Source organism: Apium graveolens, chromosome 3 (genome assembly GCF_009905375.1).
Source record: "Apium graveolens cultivar Ventura chromosome 3, ASM990537v1, whole genome shotgun sequence".
NCBI classification, from domain to species: domain Eukaryota; kingdom Viridiplantae; phylum Streptophyta; class Magnoliopsida; order Apiales; family Apiaceae; genus Apium; species Apium graveolens.
This window is the reverse complement of record NC_133649.1, coordinates 143,745,289-143,766,757: the sequence shown is the minus strand read 5'-3', so window position 1 is coordinate 143,766,757 and position 21,469 is coordinate 143,745,289. Positions and strand designations below refer to the sequence as shown.

The following is a 21,469-nucleotide window of genomic DNA, read 5'->3' as shown; positions in this document are numbered from 1 at the left end:
ATTTTATGGTTGCCTTTGAGTTCATCAGGGCTCTGCTATGGCTGTTTCAGCGAACGTTCTGTACTCATCCCGGTGGACGTTCTGTACTCGTTCTTGCTGAACACTCTGTGTTCTACTGAACTTTCCCTTATAGGAAGTCTTATACTTCATTAAACTAGTCCAAACGTTCGGCCTCATGCCCCCAATTGTGGGCTGCTAGGCTAGTTTGGAGGAGACCCTCCTGGTCGGCCACCTCCTAGTCGGCCACTTCTTGGTTGGCCTGGAGGTAGTTATCCAGGGGTTCTTGCCCCTCACTTTTTTTTTGAGCTTCTCACTAGGAGTTCAAGGTTTCTACATATCTTTTTATTTCCTTGTTGCTCTTGGTTGTCCATGGAATTAATTTCATGGTTGCCTTTGAGTTCATCAGGGCTCTGCTATGGCTGTTTCAGCGAACGTTCTGTACTCATCCCGGTGGACGTTTGGCTCGTTCTTGTTGAACACTCTGTGTTCTACTGAACTTTCCCTTATAGGAAGTCTTATACTTCATTAAACTAGTCCAAACTTCTATTGTTGGATGTTATACACTTCAACCAACTCGTTCTCGTAAATGTTCTAGTCTTCACGAAACTAGGTTCTGTTGAGAGTTATCGTTTTTGAGAAATTTCCTAAGGACCTCTCAAGAGGGTCTACGGAATAACTTTTGAAGGCCTCATAGCTCTCCTACAGAAGTTTCTGATAGGCTGAAAGGCCCCAATTTGTTGGCTGGTAGGTCAAGGCCACTACGGAGGCAAGTAGTGGCCGTCATGGCTCTGCTACGGAGGCTCCTGGTAGGCCAAAAGGCCCCAACTTGTGGGTTGGTCGGTCGGGGCTTCCCCGTATGGAAGTTGTGGCCATCATGACTCTGACACGGAGGCTCCTGGTAGGCCAAAAGGCCCCAACTTATGGGCTGGTCAGCCGGGGCTTCCCCGCACGGAAGTTGTGGTCGTCACAGCTCTGACTCGGAGGCTCCTGATAGGCCAAAAGACCTCAACTTGTTGCCTGGTCGTCCGGAGCTTCCCCACATGGAAGTTATGGCGGTCATGACTCTGATACGGAGGCTCCTGGTAGGCCAAAAGGCCTCCATTTGTTTCCTGGTCGATCAGAGCTTTCCTGCATGAAAGTTGTGGTCGTCATGGCTCTGATATGGAGGCTCCTTGTAGGCCAAAAGGCCTCCATTTGTTGCCTGGTCGGCCGTAGTTTTCCCGCATAGAAGTTGTGGCTGTCATGGCTCTGATACGGAGGCTCCTGGTAGGCCAAAAGGCCTTCATTTATTGGCTGGTCGGCCGGAGCTTCCCCGCATATAAATTGTGGGTGTCATGGCTCTAATATGGATGCTTCTGGTCAGCCATATGCCCCCCATGTGTGGGATGGTCGGCTGAGAGTGGTCCTAATGGACCTTGAGAGTCTCCTGCAGGATAGTCTGATCTGTTAGGAGGAGAACGCTTTGTTCTCGTATTCGTGAGTTCAGCTGAAAAGCTAATCTTGTCTTAATCTTCACTAGTTTTGCTTATCATGGTGATTAACATAATCGTCCCTTAGTTAAGACTAACGACTTGTGTTTACCCTCAGCCAGACTTTTCTGATCATTTTCTAGTGAACGTTCTATTTTTCATGAAACTTGTTTTCGTGGATGTCCTAGTCTTCACGAAATTTGTTCTCATGGACTCTTTAGCCTTCGCGAAACTTGTTCTCATGGACGTTCTAGTCTTCATGAAACTTGTTCTCGTTAGGCGCCTAATTTTTCAAGAATTCTCAAGGAATTTCATAGGAGTTCCACCAGAAAACCTTTAGGAGGGTCTGGATCAACCATACATAGGTTCATGTCGGCTATAAGGCCTTCATGTGGCCTGGTCGACCAATTCTGCTCTTTTTGGATGTTTGAGCCTTTTTCTAGTGAGCATTATGTACTTGTTCTCATGAACGTTCTACTCTTCACGAAACTTATTTCCCTCCGTGAGGGTTCTAGTCGCCTTAATCCTTCCTTATGGAGGACTAGGAGTCACTGACTCTTGGTAGGCCAGTAATCTCACCTTCGTGAGCGTCTTACTCTTCATGAAACTTATTTTCGTGAACGTTGTATTCTTTACGAAACTTGTTTCTGTGGAAGTTCTTGTCTTCACCAGGAGCATCCCTTGGCTCTAGTTCATGGTTTTCTTGGAACCTTCTCTTAGAGGCCATCCCTATTAGTTCCGGACGTCTGTAGACGTTCCTTCGAGGATGTCCTAGTCGGCCTAACCCCTCCATGTGGAGGAGTCAGCTTCAAGGACTCTTGGTCGGCCATTGAGACCAAGCCCTTGAGGCCCTGGTCGGCCATAACCTTAATGTCTAGAGCTTCTTGGCCCTTCGGGATCTTATTTCGTGGAAGTTCTTGAACTTCAATCTTCTCAATATCAATTTGTGGATTAGACTTCTCTCTTTTTTATTTGAGGGAGTGCCTTACCGGGTGGGGACCTCATCCAAGGACCCTTTAGACGGTCAAAGATCTTCATGGATGGCTACTCGGCCTCCTCTGGTCGGTCAAGGGGAAATATTTTTGCTTTCTTGGACAACATGTTTCGATGGGCCTCGAACATAAACTATCATGTTCGTGTTCTTGACGGGTCCTCATAATTCAAAGGAAGCTTGTTAAAGTTGGCCTAACCCCTCCTATTTTCCATTGGTTAAATTTGTTCTAATTAGGCGAACAGCTTCCTGAGGCGGGGATGTGCGGGGTTCATGTCTTGTATTTGGTACATCTCTTCTTTTTAGATTCAATACTTCAAATTAAAGGAGGAGCCTGGATGGCTTAAGGCATCCCTTGGAGGCCGGTCTGCTGGAGCCTTTTCCGAGGGATCTTCAGTTGGTCAAAGACTTTCTCTTGAGGCTGATCAGCCTTCTTTGGTAGGCTGGAGTTTGTAATGTAGACTTTAGTCGACCATATACATTTCGTGAAGTTAGCTTTCTAATATCTTTTTCTTATTAGTCCAACGCCTACTTCGCAACTTCTTTCACTAAAAGCACAAAATGAAGGAGTGAGCACATGGCCTTGGAGGCATTGATGAAGAAACTTGAGAGAAAGTTTTAGGACTGGAATTCTAGAGCTCTCTTAGCGTTTATCAATAGTCGGAAAACTTATTCAAGATGATGGACACCCATGATGATGGGGTGCGCTTTATTAATATGTCCATTGGCTCTGTTCATAGCTCTTACCCAGATATGCTAAATTTGCGGGGATTTCCTACCCTTTGGGTTGATTCTGAGGTTGCCATTATTGGCCAATCATCTGATTTTGGACTATAGATTGTCCTTCAGTGTTTAGGCCTTGCATGGCTTTGTTTGCTGTGTGTGGCTTTTATCTATTTGTGGTCCTTCATGGACTTGAACATCTTCAGTGTTTAACCTATTTGTTCATCATGACTTGATTTCTGATCCTTCAGGATCTCCTGCATTTGTAGTTTGATTTCATATTCATCTTTTATTTTCGGTACTTTGGTCCTTTGGGAATTTTATTCATTGGATGCTCGTACACTGGTTGACCTTATTCCTCCATTTACTACTAAGTACTAGGAACATATCTTTCATGTCCTAAACATATTAAACCTTCAGCTTCGAAACGCGCCAGGTATGAGGCACTTTATCACCGCTCAGAGTTTCCGACTTGTAGAATCCTCATCCTCATGTTTTCTTGACCTTATACGGCCTTTCCCAGTTAGGGGTTATCTTTTATTTCTCTTCAACTCCTTAAGCCTCAATCTTTCTTAAGATCAAGCCTTCTTGGTAAAAGAACCTTTCTTTAATCTTTTTATTAAAATAGAGGGAGGCTCTTCGTTGATGCTCTGTATTGCGGGAGCTGGCCTCATCTCTGACCTCGTCAATGGGATCGAGAGCAAGCCTCATGCCTTCTTTATTGGTTTCCAATTCATAATCTTCGATCCTAGGGGATCCATGTGTGATTTCAAGGGGCACCACTGCCTCGGCTCCATAAGCCAGCATGAATGGGGTATCTTCAGTTGTTACTTTGCAGGTGGTACGATATGCCCATAGTATAGGCAACAACTCATCCACCCAAGTGTTTCTTGAGCGTTCAATCCTCTTTTTAAGTCCATCAAGGATGATTCTGTTAGCAACTTCCGTTTGCCCGTTTGCCTGAGGATGCGCAACCGAGGTGAAGCGAAGTTTTATGATGTTATCATCACAATACTCTCTAAACTCTGTATTATCAAATTATTTCCCATTATCCGTGACAAGTATGTGCAGGATTCCATATCGGGATATCACATTCTCCCAGAAGAATTAAGTAATTTGCTTGGTGGTTATCTTGGCTAGTGTCTTAGCCTCAATCCACTTTGTAAAGTAGTCTATGGCTACCGCAATGAACTTCCTCTGTCCCGATGCCATAGGAAATGGTCCAAGTATGTCCATTCCCCACATTGCAAAAGGGATGGGTGTGATGATCGATGTAAGCCTCTCTGGGGGTTGTCGTACTATCGGAGCGTGCCTTTGGAATCTGTCACATCTCTTCACATAAGCCTTTGCATCGGCTAGCATAGTTGGCCAGTAGAACCCCAATCGAGTTATCTTGTGAGCGAGGGCCCTGCCCCCCACGTGTTGTCCACAAATCCCTTCATGGGCTACTTTAAGTGCTTCCTTTGCTTCAAGAGGTCTTAAGCACTTCAAGTACGGAATAACAAAGGACCTTTTTTAAAGAAGGCATTCAATCAACGAGTATCTTAACGCTCTAACCGACAACTTGCGTGCCTTCTGGGCATCATCGGGGAGCCACCCAGTTTCTAAGTGGGTCTTGATTGGGTCTATCCAACAGCTTGCCACACCGATCGGTGCTATCAGATTTATGACATGAATAGTAGGGGTCTTCAAGACCTGGAAGTAAATACTTCTCGGATAGTTCTCGATTTCAGACGAGGAGAACTGAGACAAGGCATCCGCCGTAGTGTTCTCCTCTCTCGAAATATGTTCTGCGTACCATTCATCGAACTGAGTCAGTATTCCCTTTACGACTCTCGGGTACTTGGCCAAAGTATCATCCTTAGCCTCAAACTCCCCATTAACTTGAGCAACTACAAGTCTTGAGTCTCTGCAGACCTTCAGGTTTTTGGCCCTCACTGCTCTAGCCAAGCCTAAGCCAGCTATCAATGCTTCATATTCTGCTTCGTTGTTCGTAGTCGGAAAGTCCAACTTCAAAGCATATTCAATCATAAACACATCAGGGCTTTTCAAGACTAGGCCTGCACCACTAGATTTTGTTTTGGATGCTCCGTCAAAATGGAGAACCCAATACTCTTTTAAGGTTATTTCTTCATCCTTCTCCTTCTCTCCTCCTTCTGGGGTTACTATCTCTTACCCCGACTTCTTGGTCGTTAACAGTACATTCGACCACGAAGTCTGCTAAGGCCTGAGCCTTGATAGCCGTTCGTGGCTTGTATTTTGATATCAAATTTTCCTAACTCAATCGCCCACTTGATGAGCCTTCCACTGGCCTTCGGGCTATGAAGGATGTTCCTCAAACGTTGGTTCGTCAGGACTTCGATCTTGTGAGCCTGGAAATATGGTCTCAACTTCCTCGAGGCTGTGATAAGAGCAAGTGCGAACTTTTCCGTGGTGGAGTAATTCAATTATGCTCCATGGAGCACCTTGCTTAAATAGTATACATGATTCTGGAGCTTCTGTTCTTCCTTCACGAGGCCTGCACTCACGGCTTGTTCAGATACCGCGAGGTACAAATAAAGAGTGTCCTCCGGACTTGGTTTAGCCAACAATGGAGCTTCAGTCATGTACTTCTTCAGCTGTTTAAAGGCCTCTTGGCTCTCAGCTGTCCATTCAAAGTCCTTCACCTTCTTAAGGGTTTTGAAAAAGGGCAGGCATTTGTCTCCTGACTTGGAGATGAACCTCCCTAGAGCTGCGATTCTTCCCGTCAGCTTCTGAACGTCCTTGATGGAGCGTCGTGGCTCCATGTCTAGGATGGCTTTGATCTTGTCAGAATTGGCCTCTATTCCCCTCTTAGAGACCATATGACCAAAAAATTTTCCGGACCCAATACCAAAAGCACACTTGGCTGGGTTTAACATCATCTTGTGGTGCCTCAGCACTTCAAATGCCTCTCTGAGGTGAATAATATGATCGGCCTTGCTTAGGCTTTTGACTAACATGTCATCAATATAGACCTCCATGGTCTTCCCAATTAGATGGGCAAATATCTTATTTACCAGTCTTTGGTAAGTAGCTCCTGCATTCTTAAGTCCAAAAGCCATAACAAGATAGCAGAATACACCAAAGTCAGTTATGAAAGATACCTTGGGGGTGTCATCCTTATGCATCCTAATCTGATTGTAACCACTGAAGCCATCCATGAAGCTTAGCATCTCGTGTCCAGCAGTGGCATCGATCAGGGTATCAATCCTTGGTAGAGGGTAACAGTCCTTGGGACAAGCATCATTCAAGTCAGTGAAGTCAATGCACATCCTCCACTTTCCATTGACCTTCTTAACCATTACGGGGTTGGCCAACCATTCAGGGAATTAAACTTTCTCAATAAATCCAGCTTCTAAAAGCTTCTCGACCTCCTGCTTAATGGTTTCCAGCCTATCAGGGGCATAAGTTCTCTTCTTTTGCTTTACAGCCTTCCGAGTTGGATCAACGTTCAACCTATGAGTTATAAGGTTTGGGTCAATCCCAGGCATATCAGCTGCTGTCCAAGCAAATACATCATTGTTTTCTTGGAGGAAGGTTGTCAGGCGGCCCTTCAAGGGCTTTTCCAGAGATGCCCCAATGTATGTAACCTTCTCGGGGTCTAAGGGGTCTAAAGGAATTGGGACCAAGTCCACGGCTGGCTTCTCTCGTAGTTCGTCATTTTCTCGGACATCCATGTCTTCTATGGGGAGGACCTTCCCCCTGTTCCATTGGGTCTAAGTGCTGCAACATAGCAACTGTGGGCCACCTTCTGATCTCCCCTTGCTTCTCCAACACCATTTCTAGTTGGGAACTTCAGTACCATATGGTAGGTTGAGGGCACAGTCTTAAAAGCATGGATCCCTGTTCTACCCATGATAGCATTATAAGTAGAGGCTGCCTTGACAACCTGAAAGTTCAACATCTGTGTGGCCTCCCTGGGCTCTTCCCCGATAGTTACGGGAAGTTGTATTGCTCCTTCGCCTTTGCATTCCACATGGTTAAACCCATAGATGGGTGCATCAGACGGAGTTAGCTGAGAATCATTGTAGCCCATCCTTATGAATATGTCATGAAACAGAATGTCCACGGAAGCTCCACTGTCCACTAGGACCCTCATAACATGACAATTTCCAATTATCGGAGTGATAACCAGAGGATCATCCTGAGGAAATTTCAAACCTTCAAGGTCTGGGTCACCAAATTCAAGCGTCATCTCTGACTTGGAATGCTTAGATGGCTCCCCAACTATGCTCATCACTTCTCTTGTATAAGCTTTTCGGGAGTTTCTTGTAGTACCGGCTGCTGTAGGTCCTCCTGAGATGATATTGATTACTGGCCCTCTTCACCCTTGGTGAAACGTCCGAACTTTCCCCTTCGGATCAGATACTCAGTCTCATCCTTGAGTTGCCTACAATCGTCAGTGTCATGACCAACATCTTTGTGAAATCTGCAATATCGACTCTTGTCTCTTTTTCCGGGATCTCCCCTTAGTGGCTTCGGCCATTTGAAGTCTTTGTCCTTTTCAATTTCCATAAGTATTTGGCTCCTTGGAGCATTCAACCTTGCATATTCAGCGAATCTTGGTTGCTGATTCTTCTTAGAGGAGGAGTCAGAGTTTTTGCCAATTCGTGGATACTTGTCCTTGGCATCGTACTTCTGATCCGTCTTCCGCTTCTTGTTACCAGTAGGTTCATTTTTCACAACTATCGTCTTCATACTCTCCTCCACCTTAATATATTTCCCGGCTCTATCCTGGAGTTGCAGCATACTTTCGGGAGGGCGCTTAGCCAAGGACATCTTAAAGAACTCATCTCTGGTCCCTTGCTGCAGGGCTATCATAGCTACTTTATCATCAAGATCAGGGACCTTCAAAGCCTCCTTCGTAAATCGATTCAGATACTCTCTTAGGGACTCCTTTTCTCCTTGGACTATACCCATGAGAGATGCTGAACTCTTCTCGTGCACTCTGCCACTTATGAATTGCTTAATAAAAGCTTGACCCAAGTCCTTAAAGGATCCAATAGAGTTTGGGGGTAGACGGCTGCACCACCTTTGAGCCATGCCTGATAGGGTTTGAAGGAAGGCCTGCCACTTAATAGTGTCGTTCACGGGCTGTAACAACAGGGTGTTAGAGAACATCCTAACATGATTAGCGGGGTCGCCAGTACCATCGTATGCTTCGATGGTGGGTATCTTAAACTTCCTTGAGATTTGAGCATTCATTATCTCATCAGTGAATGGTGGGTTTGGATCATCAGGATCTCCTAGGGGCATAAGATCACTTGGATCAACCCTTGGGGCAACTTCCCTTCTCGATATTGGACCATCCAGGTCTATGATATGAGGAGGATTTGTCTGCCTTGGAGCGAGTGGGGGTCTTGGGGCCAGATGTGTCTCCAGGTCTCGCTTCAGCCTTTGGATCTCTTCTTTATGAGCCCCGATCCTCTCTTGAACATCTTGGGGATTCATCCCTTAAGTGCTCCTGGAACGTTGTTCAGTGTTAGCCATCGGCTCCTTGCCAGCATGCCTCCTTCTTGGAGCAACATTGTCATCCGATGATTCAGAGTCTCTTTCAGTATAAGGTCCAGAGAATTCTTGATCCTCCGGAATATGAGCCAAACCACGTATGTATTGGGGCGTCCACCCTTGTGCTTCACTCCTACCAGAGTGTTCACTCCCTCCAACTTCGGGGTATAAAGGCATCCCATAAGGGGGGTTAGTAGTCACAATTGTCGAGTACTCATACCCAAGGGGTCGAGAGTTCACAGGTGCATGCAGCTGCTGAAGTTGGGGATTCGTCCCTTGAGGAGCCGGGGGATTCGTCCCTTGTGGCTGAGCCTCAGTTGCCCCTACTAGGGTTCCTCCTTGGGTGGAGGCATAAGTTGATTGCGGTGGTATGTCCACCACTAATGTGATTGTTCGCGATGGGACAGGAGTGTCTGTCCCACTAGTGTTTCTACTCCATGTGTTCACCATGGTTGTTGTAAGTTCCCACAGACGACGCCAAATGTTATGGAATAAAAACCTGAGTACTTTAGTATTTAATGCTAGGGTTGGTGAGATTAGAGCTTTAATGGTTGCTCTTGCATTCGGGACTATCGATCCTTGTAAGATGCCTACATATCTCTGTGTTGTAGAGAATCAAGCTAAAAACGTAGTTCTAGGTTGAGGGGTAGAGCCCTTTATATAGAGGTGAGTCTAGGGTTAGACTTTTGTTTGGGAGACTTGGTGGACAAGCCTCCAACTTAGATGGTGATTAGGAGTCCTCTTGGGGAAGGAGATCCAGAACCTTCTATGTAGGACTTTGAATCCGTTTAGAACACATGTCTTTGCTCTTCCAGCCGTATTGGGCCTAGTCCGTGAACAGCTCTTGTTCGTGGACTTGGTCGACCTCCACTGGCGGGCCTTGGTTGTTTGGGCCGTCATAGGCCTGTTACGAAGCTTTGGACCAGACATGTCTGCTATGAAGCTTGGACCAGACATGTCTGTATTGGACATTTCGGACAAGCCCAACTGCAATTAATGCGACATTTAATGTGTCTTTAGGATGCATTTTCTATCCATATCAATTATGTAGCATGTATAAATAGTATGGATACAAAGAAAGTGTAAAGTCAACAATAAAAACAATTGATGGATTAAATAAACTAATTATCTAGAAAAATTATTCAATAATTATCAGCACTTGATCATCATGAATCAAGTTCACGAATACGTGAACCTATTATTTTCTCGTACTTTTATTTATTAACTAGCGAGCTGAATACCTATAGTTGCCTATCAAAAATTATAAAATAATCAATCTATATTGGAATTTTATTATTTCAAACGTGTTATTAATCTATTGGTATTATTATATAATTTATTTTTTATTTATATATAACTATATATGAAAGAAAAAATTAATAAAACAATGATAATAGATCATTTATCTGAGTACTGAATTTCAATTACTTATTTTTTCGGAACAGTACCGAGTTGACCGGATTTCTGATTTACAACCTTGAACTTTACGCGACAGGAAGCGTATGAAAGCAAGCGCTAATCCTCGCAAGAACTCTTACACCAGAAATCCTTTAATACTTTGAATCCACAAGGCAAATCGTGAATTCACAAGGGTTTTCTTAAATGCACAAGAAAAATATAAGAGAAAATTCTTAAGTCTTTCGATATCAATAAAATATTATTCATTACATTACATCATAAGATTATTTATATAGGAACAGAACATCCTAAAATGAAATAAAAACAAATCCTAATTAAAAATAAAATATTACTTATAAAGTGGCATGATCATATATATTCTCTAACCATCCAAACGATGCTACTGGTGCTTTGGCGTGATCGTGCAATCTTTTTCCTTATACCCTTTTTCCGATTTATCACATTATCAATTAGCACCAAAATCTTCCTACATCAGACTCCTCCATTCAAAAGAACTCGACCTCGAGTTCTCATTTAGAATAACAATTACGCTGACTTGTTGTTTATCTCCCTATGATGGTACTTTTACAAGCAACAACTTCATGATAATTTTGTACCTGAACTCCTCTCTATGATTAACGTATGGTGAAAACAACACTTGAATTAAACCAACCACGTCTTTGTTAACAATTGTCGACTTAGAACTTAAATCAACTCAACTTGTTTAAACCCATTAACCGTAGTATCAAATATTGCACATCTAAAATATGGATTCACGTCATGCTTATCCTTCAACAGATACAAAATATAATTACCATCATTATTTATTAAGTCAACTGTTTTCTCCATACTTTTCTTATATAATGCCTGAGATAAATTCCAACGTTGCATATCATCCACTCACTTAAAATCATCGAAAGACTTAAAATCGATGAAAGACAATATTAATGCAACTTTAACCCGGTGTTCGTGACCGTTCCCATCTTTATAGGCTTCATCAAGTTTTCTTCGAGGTCTTCTTTTGCATTCTCATTCTTATCTTCTTGCTTAACCTTGTCAAGTATGTCAAAATCCATATCTACACTAATTTCAGCATGCTCTATCTTACACCCATCTAAATCTTCTACAATATTTTAGCACTTACATAACCAAATTCTTTTTTCTCTCCCTCACCCAACAAGCTACCCAATTTTGGTTGAGGACAATCATAAAAAACGTTATCAACATGACCAGGTTCACAATGCTCAATTGTATCATCATCATGCTTAACCAAAATATGCATCTTAGACTTATAGCCCTCGGTAAAAACCTCATAATTATCAATTTTTTCATCCTATATCGTGTTCTTACTGGTTTCTTCATTTATTTTCCCTTATGTATAACAAATTTATTCCACCATATAGAAGTAATACTCTTTAACCTAATAGCTACCATCTTCACCTGCTTACACTCAAGTATACCCATAATATCAAAGAATTTATTGACATCAATATGCCACTTTAAAAACTTTTCTACTCTCAAATTCCCATAGAATAAAGGTATATCAGCCTTTTTTATATAATCATATTATACCGATTATCTGTATTTGTTTTCGATCCAGAATTTTCAATAACATCATATTTCCAGCCTCGAGGGACTCGATTCTAATATTCTCTTTCAGCTCTATGTTGCTTCTTATTGTTTTCCAATTTATCCGTAAACATAGTCATCCTATCTGTCAAAACCTTGAGAGTCACAATAAAAAAGCTGACATAACCTCTACAAGATCTTTTTGGATAATTGGTTTTCCTATATTGAATCAATTAACAAAAAGACATGATAAAGCCTGCTCTGATGCCAACTGACACATGCAAGCGCAAGACAAGAAAACGCTAATAATCGCAAGGACTCTTACACGAAAAATACTTTAAAAGGATTCTCTTAAATCCACAAGAAAAATATAAGAAAAAATTCTTAAGAATTTTGATTTCAATAAAATATTATTCATTGCATTACATCATAAGATTGTTTATATAGGAACAGAAAATCCTAAAATAAAATAAAAATAAATCCTAATTAAAAATAAAATATTACTTCTAAAGTGGAATGATCCTTATCAAATTTTAATCCTTTTTGATATATTATTTTATTATTATTCTAATTTTAAAAATTACTGGATATTACGTGATAAGTCATGGAGGACAAATAATTTTTGAAGATAATTTTTTGGAGTAATAACTAGCTTTACTTTGTGTAACATTTATTCTGTTCACGAAGTAATGATTTTCGGGTGATAGACCGCCTTTTATATCGTCTTAATCTAAATATAATTAATTAGTGGACGTTTTTTAGAATTAAATATTTTTTTTAAAAAACTTTCATGACCAACATGAAATTGGAAATTTTAAAAAATATAATATTATTAATTAATAATTTTTTTATTTTATATAAAAATGAAAAACACGTTATATGAATGCAAGGCTGAGTAAACTAGACTATTCTCCATATATTTTTTTTGTTAGTCACTATTCTCCCAATACTACAACTGCAGGAGGCTGTGTCGCTAAAAGCCCGGTTCTCGAAAAGCCCAAAATACATGAATTTAGGTAAACTGAAGCAAAAAAAACATAAAATCTCGTCATGAACCTACGCTATGTTCCAGAAATGTTTTTGGAGTGAAAAGAAAAAAAATGTAAAAAATATATTTCTTCAGCTTGTTCCGAACAACTTTTATGAAATAGAGGAAAAGAAAGTTACAAATTTGGGAAGAAGTTTCTTTATTTTTGTCTCCAAAATCTTCTTCCAACTTTTGGAAAGATCAGGAGAGAAAGAAAAATTGGTTATTTTTTATTTATTTTTTCTACCCTTGATTCGGGAACACAACCCTAGTGTTACAACGGACGGCGTGGAATAGATTAAAGCTAAAATATATTGTTGATTCGAGCATCAGAAAAAGGCCTCCAACACATAGGTTCGTTTTCTTACACAGTGTCTGTGTGTAATAAAACTTTTTTTTTCTTTTTGGGCGTCCAACCAGGTTATAACTTAAATTGTATAATCCGCCTCGCTCTAAATAACACCATCTTCTTTAATCGGCGGAAGAAGATGATGGGCGTACAAGTGTAGCTGATTATATTGTATACACTCTAGTAGTAGTAGTAGTAGTTCCATGAATATACAAGTGGAAAATAAGGGTCCAAATAGGATTTGTGAGGAATTTTCAGCAGGGTATTATGGGGTATGTGCTGTTGGTGGAATGCTAAGTGCTGGAACTACTTATCTGGCTATCACTCCTCTTGATGTCCTCAAAGTTAATATGCAGGTTTTTCCCTTTCTCTCCCTCCCCCCCTCCTTTTGTTTGAGTCGAGAATTCAAGAATTTATAACTTTTCTATATTTAGGTATACCCTGTTAAGTACAAAAGCATTTGGACATGTTTTTCTACTATTTTGAGAGAACAAGGTCCTTCTGCTTTTCCAAGAGGTTGGGCTGCCAAATTCTTGGGATACGGTAGTCAAGGGGCATGGAGGCTTAATTTTCTCAATTTCTTGGTATGTACCTTAATTCTATCCAAATCTTATATATTTCTTCTGGACAGTCTCCATGGTTATGTTTTCAACCTTTGAGCATTCTGTGAACTTTCTGTATCGGAATGTAATTCAAAGAAAAAAAGAATATTGCTCACGAACTCAACAACTTGGAGTGACATGTTTGGCTGGCTATGCTGCCGGATCAACTGGTAGCATTATCTCTAACCCTGCTGACAATATTGTTGCCTCCATGTATAATAAAAAAGGCTGACAGTCTCCGAATGCTAATTTTCTTAATGGTGTTTCTGTTAAAACATGAAGTTCTAAGCGGACTGTACGTCTAACTAGGTTCTTTTGCATCACCAGGTTGTCAAGAAAATAGGTTTTGTTAAGTTATTCACAAGAAGTCTTTCTATCAGAATAATGCTTGTGGGTCCTGCGATGACAATGCAATGGCTATTCTATAACAGCATTAAACTTCTAAGTGGACTGTACGTTCCTTTTCATTCCTTTCGTATTGTATTGTTCTTCTCCATGAAGTTGTTTTATCTATTTAGCCTAGCGATATTTTCTTTATCCCTTCTAATGTTTTCCTTCCATAGTACTTAAAAGTGCATGTCTTATCTGTTCTTTTAAAATTTGCCTGATGCGTTGCAAATTATATATTCTGTTCTCTGTGCCAATTTGAGGAAATAATTATCTGTATATAATTAAAAAAGAATGCTCAAGTGAGAATTTTGACGTATCCTTTTCCGAGCACTGAAGTATAATTTCCTTATCTTATGCCACTATAACTTATCTATAGACTTTGTGCACATTGATATATAATTTTTTGCATACCTAGCTACAAAGTGGATTGCGTATACGTGGTTTCAAAAAAATATAAGTAATAGTGGATGCGTATACGTTACATGATGTTCTGCAGTGCTACAGAGTGAAAATCTGAATTTTCCTAAACATATATCTATATTGGTTGGATCTTCAAGAAATAGCCATCCAATGATTATCCATTCAATTTAGTAACTTTTGGTTGTTTTGGAGATTAAACAGTTTATCTTCCAGACTTCCAACAGTCTTCTTCAAATCGGTCAATATGCAGCCTTCTTCACACACCTTCTCATATGTGTCTATGAGTGCACCTAATCTGCTGTTATGTATGGTTCTCCTTTATAGTTGTTTATTTACTACAGTTTTTTTTTGCGATATGCGATTAAGGTCATTCAATGTTATACAACAAATGTTGCTCTAGGGGGGGCAAACGTAGCACAAAATCATGGATGCAGCTACTTATGGTCCTGTAGACTCTTTTGGTGTTCTGTTTGATTTATTTTTTTGTCGCGCTTGGGTTCGAACTAACTAATTGTGATACGCTGATAGGCGCCTAAGTTCTGGATCGAGTTACGGGACCTTTTACAATAAAGTCTTGGTCGATTCTTTCCCTTAAAGGGTTGTTATTCTTATTCTTCCTACCCCTCCCTATGTTTGCTTGATTGCAAAGAATAGGAAAATGCTGAGAGCTCAGTTAGAGAGAGAGCTCACCGATCTCATTTGATATTTGATAAAGAATATTTTTCTCCACTTTTCTTATTTCCCAATGAACCTTTAAATACTTACAAGGACAAAGCTAAAAATCTGCAGCTACTAGCAATAATTCTGCTTCTAACAAATAGCCTGAAAATCTGCATCAATTAGCACTAAATCTGCTACTTTTATGAAGCTAGAAATCTGTAATTAGCCCAACTAAAAATCTGCAATCAAACACAATCTTCTCCTATAATTCTAGCTTGATTGTTTTGACTGCCTCTCTTGTAATAATGACGAAAAGGAACCACCTGGACACTTTTTTGTTGACCAGGTGTGTTACTTGTAACATTACTCATTTTCTCCAAAAAGCGTTTGACCTCAAGCGCGAATGTTGGATATTGTTTCTTAATATGTTGAGCTGATTCCCATGATGCTTCAGAAGGAGATAAGCCATCCCAATGAATCAGAATATGATACTCTCCTGCAATAATCTTTTTGTCCGGTACAACTTTTAGGCTTGGCAGTACTTCCCCTTCGTGAAAATCGTTGGATATGTAGGTGTTGTCTCATCAATAGATCCCTGAATTTTTTTTAAACAGGAGACATGAAAAACTGGGTGTATTTTGACTGCTTGAGGAAGTTGAAGACGATAAGTTACAGTCCCAATTTTTTCTTGTAGGGAAAATGGGCCATAATATTGAGGAGTTAGTTTTTTGTTCCTGTTAGACGCTAGAGATAGTTGCTGATAAGGTTGTAACTTCAGTAACACCAAATCACTGACTTCAAAGTGCACTTCTCTGTGATATTTATCATAGTTATTCTTCATGATATCTTGGGCTTGCAATATTCTATTACGAATTCTAGATACAGTCTGGCCTCGAGTTTTGAGTTCCTGCTCTACAGCCTCCACTCGACTTAGCCCAGAACGATAATTTAGAAGGCGAGGTGGTGCTCTACCATAAACGACTTCAAAAGGAATTGTTTTCAGAGAAGAATGGTAGCTAGTATTATAGAAATACTCAGCCAAGAAATCCAGTGCATCCACTAGCGGGGTTGATCACCGGTAAAATAGCGTAAGTAGACTTTAATGGTGCGATTATCGACTTTTGTTTGACCGTTTGACCGTCACTCTGTGGATTATAGGCTGAACTAAAAGTTTGTTCCACTTAATTTAAAGAGTTATGTCCAAAAGGAGCTTGTAAAAATAACATCTCTATCGCTCACAATTGTTTCTAGCAGGCCGTGTAACTTGAATATATGATCTAAAAATATTTTTGCCAGTGAGATTGCAGAGTATGGGTGAGACATGGGAATTAAGTGTCCATACTTTGAAAAATGATCCATCACGACTAGCAAAAAACGATTTCCCAAATGGAGGAGGCAAGGCGTCAATGAAATTCATTGAAATATCACCACATACTTGCAAGCGAACTTGTAAAGGTTGTAGCAAACCAGCTGGTTGTAAATGCTCAAATTTCTTCTTTTGACAAATTGCACAACACCTGATGAAATCTTGAATATTTTTCTTCATTTCAGACCAATAAAAGTCTGATGCTATGCGAAATAGAGTCTTTTGGTATCCTTCGTGGCCTTGGTTATGCAGCGCTGAGATAACAACTTGGATGAGAGGGGAATTAGAATCCAAATATGCTCTCTTTTTTTGTAGAATATCAGTCCATTATCATATGACCACTGTGGTGGCAATTTTTCCTACTTGATATTGTTGATAAAGGACTGTAATGTTTGGGATGTTTCTATCTCATCCATCAAGGCTTTGAAAAGTTCTAGTTGTGGCCCGAAAATTACTGCAATCAGTCCGACATTTTCATCTCTTCGTGACAGGGCATTTGTCACTCAATTCGCCCGACCCGCCTTATACTCCACTTGAAAATCGTAACCAAAGAGTTCGCTTATCCAGTGTTGCTGAGGGCTTGTACTGATTCGTTGATCAAGTAGATACTTGAGACTGAAATGATCTGTATAAATTATGAATTTTTTTCCCATAAATAAGGTCTCCAATTCCGAGTAGCTTGTGAAAGTGCAATGAGTTCCTTTTCATAAGCCGGGAGCTTGATGTGGTTGAGCCATTGGTTTACTGTAAAAGGCAACGGGTCTGCCTTCTTGTTGTAACACCGCCCCCATTCCATAATCAGAAGCATCGCATTCAACAGAAAAGTCATTTTTAAAATTAGATAATTCCAATACCGGGGTCATTGTCATGGCATACTTTAAGTGTTCAAATGCAGCCATTGATTCTCTAGTTTAAGGGAAGGAGTTCTCCCGCAACAAATTGGTTAGAGGTGCTGCAATCAAGCCATAATTATGTACGAACTTTCTGTAGTAACCGGTTAGGCCGAGGAATCCTCTAAGAGCTCGAATAGTTGTTGGTTTAGGCCATTGAATTATAGCCTCAATCTTTTCAGCATCTGCCATCACTCCCTTTGCTGATATAATATGGCCATTGAATTCTGCTTCTAAAAATAGCCTGAAAATCTGCATTAATTAGCACTAAATCTGCTACTTTTATGAAGCTAGAAATCTGTAATTAGCCCAACTCAAAATCTGCAATCAAACATAATCTTCTCCCATAATTCTAACTTTATTGTTTTGACTGCGTCTCTTGTAATAATGATAAAAAGGAACCACCAGGACACTTTGTTCTTGACCAGGTGTATTACTTGTAACATAAGCTAAAGACCTAATTTACTTTAAAGAGTGTTTTAAAACAAGCTAAAGGGGCCTGATTAATTCTCCAAAGTCTTTTCACCAACAACCTAAAACTTTTACTTGACCTTAATCTTCAGTTGAAATATATTATATTGCCTTGAATAATTTACTTTAGCTCATACTACCTTGGTTCCATATGGTCTATTCTATATGTATGCTTGATCAGTACATACCTCAAACTGTTCATAAAAGTCAAAGGGACTTGTAGATGGAACCGGGGGGGGGTTATGTTTTAACTTTTAAACCAAATGATATGAACAATTTGAACTGTCTTAATCTGTAATATAGTGGCTGAGAGCTTCCTAGGAAAATGCATACTGCCTACCCAATATGTTCGCTATATCTCTCTCTCTCTGTTTATGGGTCCTAATATTGGTTAGGTTTGCTTTACAAAATATAATCTCAAATATGAGAAATAATTACAAAGAGATAAAAGGTAAAGGGAAGCGGAGAGTGGCTGCAGATTTTTCATCATAGCTGAGTTTCATATCATAATTGTAGATTCCTTGCTCACCGATTGTCATGTTGCAGTCTTCTCACTATCCTGTAGTCGTAGTATGTCTTTGCTGTCAGTTTTAAGTGCCATCCATAATTGCTGAATAACAGAATTGGTATCAGCTGTTGTATCTCAGATAATTAGTTTTAATATAATTTTGCAGGCCTACAAGCGGTTTAGGCAACACAAGGACAGAAGAAAATAGAACAGCCTGATGTCAGTTGATTTTAATAGCTAAACTATGTGTTATTCTAGGTAGGGTTATCTTCTGCAGTTAAAATAACTATAGTTGTACGACTGGAGTAACGGGATTTTATGCACCACTCTTATACGGAGAGGTTTGGACCACATTGAACTAAATTAAACCTGACACCATTCTGCGACCGTATGAAGTTGGTAATGAGCCTCACTTTTTAATGGTTATGCCAAATTCAAAATTTTGTACAATAAAAGCTTTGCAGTTAGAGCTACCTTATGCTTGTTTGGGAGAAGTTTATTTTCCATTGTCTGCCCGGATTTGGAGGAAGTTTATTTTCTTGCAACTTACAGTACGATGTTGTGTCTAGGTCCATTTTGCGCATGTATAAGTACTTTGGAAATTTTAAGATTTAAGTTTTAAGAGAATGGATTTTTAAGTTTTCTCGGCCCCCCAATTCTTATTTTTGTTATTTTTGTTATTCCTATAATCATCACCTGTACTGCAGAGGGATGCTTATAAGTGTGTCTGGGAGCCACTTATAATTTGCTAGTGAATATAATTGCAATTTTGCATCTACATATGCAACTGCAAGTGTATAGTTTGCAGCAAGCAATGTCGTCTGATTCCTGTCAATTAAAGAACCAACCCATGCATAGAAACACAGAAACAGACTCATTCCGAGCTGATTGATGACCTATCCCTGAAATAAGTATCCTCTCCTGCATTCATTTCTACGTTAATGTAAATGGTTTTTGATATACATCATTTAAGATTACATGAATGTTGGAAATTCCGCATAATTTTGACATGGTGTGGGAATTTTGAGTAAAAAAACAACTATCTCTATTATGAATAATTTGACAGACAGTGTCGCAATTTAAATTGTGTAAAGCCGAAATTAGACTCGATTGCATTAAATTTGAATGGAGTATGATTATATCGTAACCTGAATTTGATTTGATCTGAAATTAATTGAAAAAGATCTGTTAATCTGAATTGTGAAGTCTCGTCCTCTGGATTGGTCTAGTCCTCGCGGATCATCTATCATCTCCTTGTCGTTGAAATGGTATATAAACTTAAACTAGGCCAGTTGGGCCAATAGCCACAATATTAACATCTGAGATGGACCCACCTAGGTCCAACAAGAAGTACCAACAATTTCGTATATATGCATGACTCAAAAAGCTTACCTACTATCTGATATGATATTCTATAATCATGTTTTTATTCATTAACGGATTAATAGCCTAATCTAACCAACTCATGACTTGCACTTGAGTCACAAAAAAATATTAAAATTGAAATATACACAATTTTTAAATGACACTTCATCGAAATAAATAGATGGTTTTTAAACTGGGGAAAAAAAATATGAGAGTGAAAAAGGAACGTTTAGTTACAACTATTAAAGCTCTGGGTAATATCTGAATTCGCTGGGTCAAAACTCACAAATATAAGATGATAATATGAATAAGTTGTCGAATAATTTTAAAATGTATTTTATATGAATTTATTATCATGGTGAAGCTTAGAATGCAAGGGGACATGTTAAACAACTTGAAGTATTTAATTATCAACCAAAGGGATAGGGTCCGTATGAGCTGGGTTCGGCCCTACATCTTGTTTTATTTGTCCAGACCCGCTGCCGGCAGAATTTCAAACTTAAAATGAGTTTTGTTACGCTCAAAATTTGATATAAATTTTGTTCGAATAAAAACCAGGTTAATTGATCAAATTAGAATATTTATATCTAAAATTAAGGAAAATATGAAAAAATAAGACAAATATTTTGTTGTGCAGGTTGTAGGCGCGCACTATGGATATGTGGAGGCGCGGCCTTATATATATTAGAAGTTAATGGTTAATGCCTTAAAGAGTTAAGGCGCGCCCTCATAATGGAGGAGGCGCGCCCTATTTTTATATGGAGAAGGAAATTTGTATAATTTTGAGCTAGTCCTTCACCTGTGGAAGGTGTTAGGGCGCACCCTAAGTAAGATAATGGTCTGAATGGGACTTCAACATGATTACTTGGACGGATTATTTGGATGATTCAAGGAAGGAGGAGATTATTATCACTGGCCTATTTTTTGCAGGCACTCTATTGAAGAACTCATTCCTGTAATGCAACCACAGAAAGGCGGTGTCCGTGCTCAGAGACCTCCAGGATATGCCTGGATAGAAGGCCTCCTCCTGTATTCAATGAGTGATGTGGGGTGAATTTTGGTGTGTACTTTGGGAGCTCTGTCTCTGTAGTCAACGGGTGTCCTCGTTGGGAGACTTCGGAGTATCCTGCACTTTGCACCCAAAAGTTTAGGATCACTTGTCTTGTAATCTGGTAGGGGGCTCCTTATCCGGGGGACAAGGATGCGTCCAACATTTTGGGTGAACCACTGCTATACCTGCATCCACGGATTAGAGAAACATCTGGTAGCAGAAGGTTATCTTTGGCCAGGGAGATACCATATTTGTGAAGTCTCGAAGCCATGGACGAGCCTTGGGCTTTTATGGTTGGGCCTCATCAGCGGACATTCATAAAGCTAGTAGAAGACGGTTTTTCCGACGAAGAATTACCATCAAAGATCTTGTTTCCGACTAAAAATCTTAAACTTTATTTTTACCAATTCTTCCGTCAATGAGTGTCCTCATTGGGGATGTGGGGTGAATTTTGATGTGTGCTTTGAGAGCTCTGTCTCTGTAGTCAACGGGTGTCCTCGTTGGGAGACTTCGGAGTATCCTGCACTTTGCACCCAAAATTTTAGGATCACTTGTCTTATAATCTGGTAGGGGCTCCTTATCCGGGGGACAAGGATGTGTCCAACATTTGGGGTGAACCACGGCTATACCTGCATCCACGGATTAGAGAAACATCTGGTAGCAGAGGGTTATCCTTGGCCAGGAAGATACC

General features: G+C 40.0%; 1 protein-coding gene and 1 pseudogene across 1 annotated transcript; one reads left to right on the top strand and one right to left on the bottom strand.

Annotated features, from left to right (window-relative positions):
• Positions 1-6,886: 6,886 nt before the first annotated feature.
• On the bottom strand, positions 6,887-7,399 carry LOC141714617 (uncharacterized). Its single transcript, XM_074518127.1, has one exon. The coding sequence runs from the start codon at positions 7,397-7,399 to the stop codon at positions 6,887-6,889; it is 513 nt and encodes a 170-aa protein (XP_074374228.1).
• Positions 7,400-13,258: 5,859 nt separating this feature from the next.
• Positions 13,259-18,580, top strand: LOC141714616 (mitochondrial phosphate carrier protein 1, mitochondrial-like; annotated as a pseudogene).
• The last annotated feature ends 2,889 nt before the right edge of the window (positions 18,581-21,469 follow it).

Coding starts and splice junctions, on each gene's coding strand:
- LOC141714617 (XM_074518127.1), bottom strand. CDS start 7,399: ATGACGCTTGAATTTGGTGACCCAGACCTTGAAGGTTTGAAATTTCCT.